Source organism: Haplochromis burtoni, unplaced genomic scaffold, assembly GCF_018398535.1.
Source record: "Haplochromis burtoni strain Fernald_Lab_line unplaced genomic scaffold, NCSU_Asbu1 Contig_77, whole genome shotgun sequence".
Lineage (NCBI taxonomy): Eukaryota > Metazoa > Chordata > Actinopteri > Cichliformes > Cichlidae > Haplochromis > Haplochromis burtoni.
Window position 1 is genome coordinate 688,648 of NW_024582438.1, and position 7,602 is coordinate 696,249.

Consider the following 7,602-nt stretch of genomic DNA (forward strand, 5'->3'; position numbering starts at 1 on the left):
GGTCATCCGTGTAGGTGGACGTCTTCGCCGCTCTGAAGATCTCGCCTTTACCAGCTCCCATCCTTTAGTTTTGGATCCGACACATCCAGTCACCCGCCTGTTCATCCAGGACGTCGACAGTCGCCTGCGCCATCCAGGGCCAGAGAGGGTCTTCGCGGAGATTCGGCGCACTCATTGGATCCTGAGAGGCCGGGAAGCAGTTAGGCGTTTTCAAAGGACCTGTCTTGAGTGCCGCAGATGGAGAGCCCGACCGACTGTTCCCAAGATGGCGGACCTGCCAGTTGCGCGCCTCCGCCTTTACAAACCTGCCTTTTATTCGACAGGCGTGGACTGTTTTGGACCCTTTGAGGTCAAAATCGGGCGCCGTGTGGAGAAGAGGTGGGGCATCATCTTTAAGTGCCTAACTATCAGAGCGGTCCACCTTGATGTCCTAACCTCCATCGATACAGATGCCTTCCTAATGGCACTTCGACGTTCATTGCCAGGAGAGGAACTCCAGCTGAGCTGTACTCAGACCAAGGGACCAACTTCCGTGGGGGAGAAAGGGAACTCCAAGCAGCTTTTGCAGCCATGACCTCTGACCTGCAGAAGCTCCTGGCTCCCCATAAGATCGTCTTCCACTTCAATCCACCAGCGGCTCCTCATTTCGGGGGAGTGTGGGAGCGGGAGATTAGGTCTGTCAAGATGGCACTCTACACTACAGTAGGATCCCAACCCCTTCAAGAAGAGGTCCTCCACACGGTCCTTGTGGAGGTGGAGGGCATCTTGAACTCCAAACCACTAGGTTATGTCCCGTCTGACATCAGTGATCCTGATCCAGTGACCCCCAACTGCTTTCTGATGGGGCGGCCTGACGGAGCACTTCCTCAAGTGGCTTATCCCAGAGAAGAGCTCCTGAGTCGCCGGAGGTGGAAGCACTCCCAGGTGCTGGCTGACCACTTCTGGTCTCGATTCATCCGGCTGTACCTTCCAAGCCTGCAGCTTCGGCAGAAATGGCGGTCATCCCCCGCAGATGTCACAGAAGGTTCAGTGGTGATGATCGTAGATCCTCAGCTGCCTCGTGCTTCCTGGCTCGTGGGCTGCATCTCCAAAGTCCACCCCAGTCCCGACGGGCACATCAGGTCTGCTGACATCAAGGTGAAGGACCGGACCTTCACCCGACCTGTGGCGAGGCTGGTGGTACTGCCTGCCCTCCCGGACGAAGACAAAGGACAATCACCGTGACTTTGTTTGTAAAATTGCCTTTTGTTGTGAGCAAATGTACTTCATACATTTGGGGGCGGCTGTACAAAAGGCCCCGTAGTTATGGTTTTATTCTGTTCAGTTGTTAGTTCACCTGTAGTTTTTAGAGTGGCCAGTAGAGGTCACCCCACCGCTTTGTATGAGAGACTATGTCCAGGGAGAAACGTGGGCAAAGCACCTGAGCTTTTCTGCTCCAGATTACCGGCAGAGAATTGGTTATTCACGTGAGAAGTGTGCGTTAATGAGCAACGTAAGTTGGTGATGTGTGAGGATGTGATAATAAGATGTGTTTGGGACTGTAACCAAGGTTAGGGGGGAAATGACTATGTTTCTGTCTGTGCCGCTAGCGGGTGCTAAGCTAAGCTAACTCTCCTGCCGTGTGGTTGGGTATAACTGTGTACCTGGTTAGCTCTCTCAGTGGGTCTATGCGTGAGTCGTGGGTAATATATGGCCTATGGTATTAAAGGGGATGTTAGTTTATTTCCCGCCTGTGTTTATGTTGATGTACTCTGGAGATATTGTTGTGAACACTTTAGTAATGTAGTATATTTTCTTTCTGTTCCGTTCAGAGACCACACACACACACACACACACACACAAACACGTTTAGCCATGTAATATTTACCAGTATATCCCTGTATTCAGCACCAACTGCCCGAGTAGTGTGCGAGGTGCATTCCACCATGGCACAAACTCTTTGACTGTATGTCCTTTACCCCATGTGTTTACTGCTCTAAATAAGCTATAATGAAATAGAGGTACAATCTTCTGGAGAGAAAAAATAATAATAAAATAATAAAATCTTGATCTTGATTAAAAAAAAATGCTTGATTGTGGAACAATTTGATTAATGATTGACTAAACAAACTAAGTGTGGTGTACATTTTGTTCTTGATTTTGGAGCAGCAACATGTACCTGGCACTTTGACTCCGTAAACATTGGCTTCTTTAACACAGTCAGTCAGCACAAGGATGTCAGCCACCTCAGCTGTAGCTACGTTCTCTCCTTTCCATCTGTTGACATTTTTTGTTTTCAGTGCTCTGTGTGAGCTCACATTTTTAAGCATTATTTCAAAACATGCGCTCACCTGAATGTGTCGCCAACACGATCGTGGAAGTACATGAAATTATCCTCATCGATGCGCAGCAGGTCGCCAGTGTTGAAGTACAGATCACCTTTCTTGAAGACGTTGTGCAGCTTCTTTTTCTCAGTTTGATTCATGTCTCTCACATAACCAGTGAATGGAGCTTTGGCTGTTATTTCAGTCACCAGAAGTCCAGGTTCACCTGATCAAAGTACAGGAGAAGTCATATTTGGGGTTGTTATATTTTAAAGGCAAGATGCATGATACATGCTGTAAAGACATTGCATTAGAGTCTTTTAAACGTTAATTTTGTGCGTGGTGAGGTACACTGTGGCTGAGAAAATGAACTGGGTAGATTTAGGATTTAGGCATATAAAATGTTTATAGCATTTGAAAAGATGCATGGGTGAGAACTTGAGAAGAAAAAAAAATCTTTGTTGTTATAACCATGCTGGAAGTAAAACACCTTTCTCAACCTCCATGCAGAAACCAGAAGAATCCCTCAAAGGCTCTCCTTTGTCTGCATCATATTTGATCACAGCATATGGAAAAAACATCTCAGACAAATTAAAAAAAAAAAAGAAAGAAAGAAAGAAAGAAAGAAAGAAAGAAAGAAAGAAAGAAAAGAAGAAGCTAAAACACTGCTTCATGAGTGACAGGTTTTACTTCTTAATGTGAGCTGAAACATGGACTTTTACCTTGTGCAGGAAGGTGTGTCGCCCAAGAGCTCCCATCTTGCTGCTATAATTCAACAGAGCAAAGTTTCCCTCAGTTGCTCCGTAAAATTCTCTGATTTGAATTTCCCCAAATCGTCTCACAAAGTCCCTCCAAACATCTGCTCTGATCCCGTTGCCTACTGCAAGTCTGACTTTGTGGTTTTTATCACTGAGTTTCTGTTTGAAGAGAAAAGAAGAGCATGCGTTTGTTAGTTTTCTAAACCTTTCTGTGTGAGACAGTAGTATTAATGTTGATGCTGTGTTGGCACAAACCTGTGGAGTGTTGCAGAGATAACGCATAATTTCACCTATGTACTGTATGACGGTGACATTATATTTTCTGCAGTCGTCCCAGAACTGGGAAGCAGAAAACTTACTCCTCAGAACAACAGGAATACCTGCACACAACAATAGATGACAACAGCACACTTTAAAGAGTAGCAGTGGAAGTAGTCAAAATTTTTACTTTATCACCAACGTCGACCTCACACTGGAGCGGTTCACAGCTGAGTGACTAACAGCAGAAATGGGTGGAGGGCCCAATCCGGGTCAGAGAATTGTTGCCCCAAGTCGAGAAGTATCTTGGGGTCTTGTTCATGAGTGAAGGGAAAGGGGAGTGGGAGTCCTGTGGTGTGGGGTGTGGCTCAGCAGCAGGGGAGGGTTGACACAGTGAGTTCAGGGAGCAGTGGTAGGGAAGGCTGTTTGGAACAGCTGACAGACAGAGATGGGTGTGCGGCAGAAGAGAAGTTGACAGCCAGGAGCTGTTGCCATATACCAGAGTTCGGCAGGCAACAGCACAAGCGTGTGTGAAATCATCAATTAAGAGTTATCCTTAATTTGAAACATTGCATCCCATGTGTGTGTTGTGAAACCAGAACATGTTACAAGAAAACCGATGATTGAGGTCACAGCTGCAGTGATGCAGATTGTCATCCAGCATGTCTCTGACTCTGGTTACCTGGTCGACCTCCAAGAGCTGTCATTTCTGGTTTTTGGACTTGTTTTGCTTGTTTATTTTGATCTCAATCAAATAGTGTGTGTTTTGGATGTGGTGGAACAAATCTGCACCAACTGTGTGATGCATTCACGTCAATATCGACCAATATCTCGGAAGAATGTTTCTAGTACCTTGTTGAATCCATGCCACAGAGAATATTGCCAGACAAAGGCATTTAACACCGTACCACGAAGATCGGCTTTATATAGTAACAAGTGTCCGTTTTTGGGGTTTTTTGTTTTTGTTTTTTTAAACAGACCCAAAGAAATTCAATATTTAGTGATGTTTAAGTCAACTGTTCTCTTAGAAATCTGTTTTTAAAAAATGGCTATTTTCTAAATGACTTAATGAGTTGTGGATTGATTGTTGGGCACAAGGCAGGGAGAACGTGGAATTACATCTGGAGATTTTGATCTCAGCTTAAACACTGGGTTTGTTGATAAGAAAAGTAAAGATTTACACAGTTAACAATAGTATATATCCAAAGAGTTCATACCTCTTTCAACAGCTCCAGTGAAGACAAGGAGGCCAGTACTGTGATAAAGCGGGAGGGTATCATAAATCACATCTTTGGAGTTCACTCCTGTTGTAGCCAGAAGTAAAGAAAAGTTCCACACTTTGCTGTAAGTGACCACAGCTGCCTTAGGGAGACCTGTTAAAGACACGCCAGATGCTCAGGGGGTGAATGTGCCATTTCTTTCACTGATGCATCGTGAATCTCAGTAAGTAGTTTACCTGTTGTCCCTGAGGTGTATATGTAGGCTGCTGGACTCTGCATGGTTAAATGGGACCTTAACTCCTTGGGTATAGGCTCAGAGGAAGCCTTATTCATTTTATCAATGAAGCTTTCCACACCTGCAGTTTCACACCTGTCAGCTAAGATGAAAACAGTGATCTGCTGTTCATGCAGATGGGGCAGCACCTCCTTCACTGCATCCAGCAACTCTAGAGTAGAAAAGAAAGAAAGAAAACACAACAAACCTTACAAAAGATGTTCCTGTATTTTAACAAAGCTCAGCTCAATCTTCCTCTGCAGCTTTATTGCTCATGAGTGATGATGAAAGATGTGCTTGAATCCTTTAGATAAAGGGAGACAAACAAACAAATACTGGAGCACAAATAAAACCTGTGTATTTGAAATATTAGGTATAAGGTCTTTGCAACAAGACCACTTAAAAAAAAAAAAAAAAAAGAAAAAGCTAAGCATACAATCTACATGGATGTACATTCCCCCCACCCCACCCCTTCCACACAAACAAGATGCACGAGCACCTAATGAAGGTAGGTTAGGGCCGGGTTGTGTGTAGAGATTTGATTGGGTAGTGACAGTAAGGAAAAATGTACGAATGGGTTTTTGTCATGGCTTGTACAGCTGGTGGACAGCAGCCCCTCAGTTGACTCACTGGGAATATGCCCAGTGTGCCAGATTACCAGTCCAGCCCTGGTCTCCCATATTGATGTGAAGGAATTTTGGCTGCCTCTGCTTTACAGGGTTTCTTCCTGTCTTTGCCTGCATTCATTGATGCGCAGCTCTTTCAAAGCCCCACCACTGCTTTTCAGTTGGGTTGGGGTCTGGACTTTGACTGGGCCATTGCAACAGTGTGATTTTTCTTCCCCTTTTTCAGCCAGTCTGTTGTAGATGGTTAACCTTTTTGGCCAAGCTTTAGCTGTTTGACAATTTTACTTTTGTTTTTCCTTTTAACTCCTGGTAGATTCAATTATTGTGTTAACACATCTGAATGCTCCATAAATTATAAAGTATATCAGCTCACATGAGCTCTGTTAAAAACAAACAACCCAAAAAAAAAAAAAATCCCAAAGCAGACATGGTCTTCTGTTTCACAGGTCCATAATTTCCTAATAATGATGTTGGAGCTTCTGGTTTTACAGGTGTGCTCACACTTGTTGCCCACTCTATACTTTGACTGTATAGAGTGGAAATTATTTTTCACAGGACCATTTAGTTACTGATTGATTTATGGTGGAGAAACATTTTTTATTTTTTAATTCTTTGTTTCCCACTGTGACAGTTTAAGTCAGTAAATCTTTAGAGAGGCATGTTCCATTCTTGGAACTGCCTTGATGTTTTGTCACTAACAATATATGTGCTAAATGAAGGGGCAGTTTAAATAACTAAAAGTTAAGATGGACCACAAGTGCAACACATTATTTTTGTCTGCTTTGTGAAGAAGATGATGAAGACAGCCATATGCAGTCATAAAAAGGTGTACTGCATGGTGGAGAAAGTGGTTTTCCTTCTGTTGAGTATACATGTACTCATTTCCAAATATTAAAAATTTAACTAAAGCAACAATAGGCAGTGAGAAAATGTTTAAGAAGCTTCTTATACGGTATGAAAAGTCATCCCTGTTACTGGAAAGTGACAACCATTCTTTGCATTTAATGTAAGATACTGACCCGGAAGTGAGGTAGAAGCACAATTTTAGATATGTGAATAAAGACTGATACTTTATTCTGGTGAAGTAAAAATGGAAATTCTTATATCAAACTCCATCAATAGATTACTCCATTGCAGGCAAACAGTGCATAGCCTACATTGGTGTTTTTCCCATGGCATGCCAAAGTACAGTTTGTTCTCTAATTATTTATGTATTTATTTGTTATTGAATGTTGAGTAAATGAGCTCTCTACTGTCTCCATCGCTTGGAAAAGCAGACAGAAATGCAGGTACTACCTTCAGATGCTACCAGAGTTGTGGCTCCACTGCAGTTGAGGCAGTGTAGCAGAGACTTGGATCTGATGTTGGAGTTGAGCAAAGCTCCGGGACATCCAATCTTCACCAAACCCAACCAGAGCCACAGGAACATCGGCTGGTTCCCCAGGAACAGCGCCACCGGTCTCCTTCCTTTACGCATCCAGCCTGCAGAAACGCTCTCGCACCTTGTTGCTCAGGATGATCTGCTTCCCGGTACGTGAACTTTCATCTTTAAAATAAATTAAAGTCTTTTGCGGCTGCGTCTTAACCAAGTATAAAAAGCGGTCCAGGATTGAGTAATTAGTCTGCATGCACTTTAATACAAAGCGCCTTCTTTTTATTTTCGCAAGCACGTACTGGACATCCTGGAAGAGATAAGGATGGCGGAGTAAAACGCCACATACAATCAAGGCTGCACACACCGTCCAGACCAACATGTTTGTCTCCCAGCTGTCCTGCTGAAGACAGAGCGGAGGTATAAAAAGGTGCAAGGAGCAGGAGCACAACTTACATGTAACTACTGAACAACCAGGTGATCTACATCAAAACAGATGAGCAAGAGGGGCAGCATCCCCTCCTGCTCAATGATTGTGTAAGCCTTATGTAAATGATTAGAAAGGACAGGAGCTGTTAACCCTCCTGCTATGTTGCGGTACAAATTGCCCCAGGACCATAGTTGGTGTTCCTGGAAACCACCATAACAGGAGGGTTAATTATTAAGCTTCAGGCACCTGCAGACGATAATGGTAATGGATAATGGCGGAGACCGTGACAGCATTGCAGTGTCTTGTGCGGTCAGAGCTGCTCTTCTGCCTTCCTTGGTAACAAGTTGTTTTTGTTTTGTTT

The 7,602-nt window shown here is 43.9% G+C and overlaps 1 protein-coding gene across 1 annotated transcript in view; it reads right to left on the bottom strand.

The window, feature by feature from the left end:
* LOC102304885 (very long-chain acyl-CoA synthetase) overlaps positions 1-7,359 on the bottom strand; it is a 19,428-nt gene extending 12,069 nt beyond the window's left edge. Inside the window, 10 exon segments of the mRNA XM_042221942.1 lie at positions 2,159-2,256; positions 2,331-2,529; positions 2,794-2,884; positions 3,026-3,220; positions 3,317-3,441; positions 4,537-4,692; positions 4,776-4,985; positions 6,736-6,897; positions 6,900-6,980; positions 6,983-7,359. Of these exon segments, the coding sequence (XP_042077876.1) occupies positions 2,159-2,256; positions 2,331-2,529; positions 2,794-2,884; positions 3,026-3,220; positions 3,317-3,441; positions 4,537-4,692; positions 4,776-4,985; positions 6,736-6,897; positions 6,900-6,980; positions 6,983-7,193 (1,528 nt within the window). The 5' untranslated portion in view covers positions 7,194-7,359.
* Between the last annotated feature and the right edge of the window lie 243 nt (positions 7,360-7,602).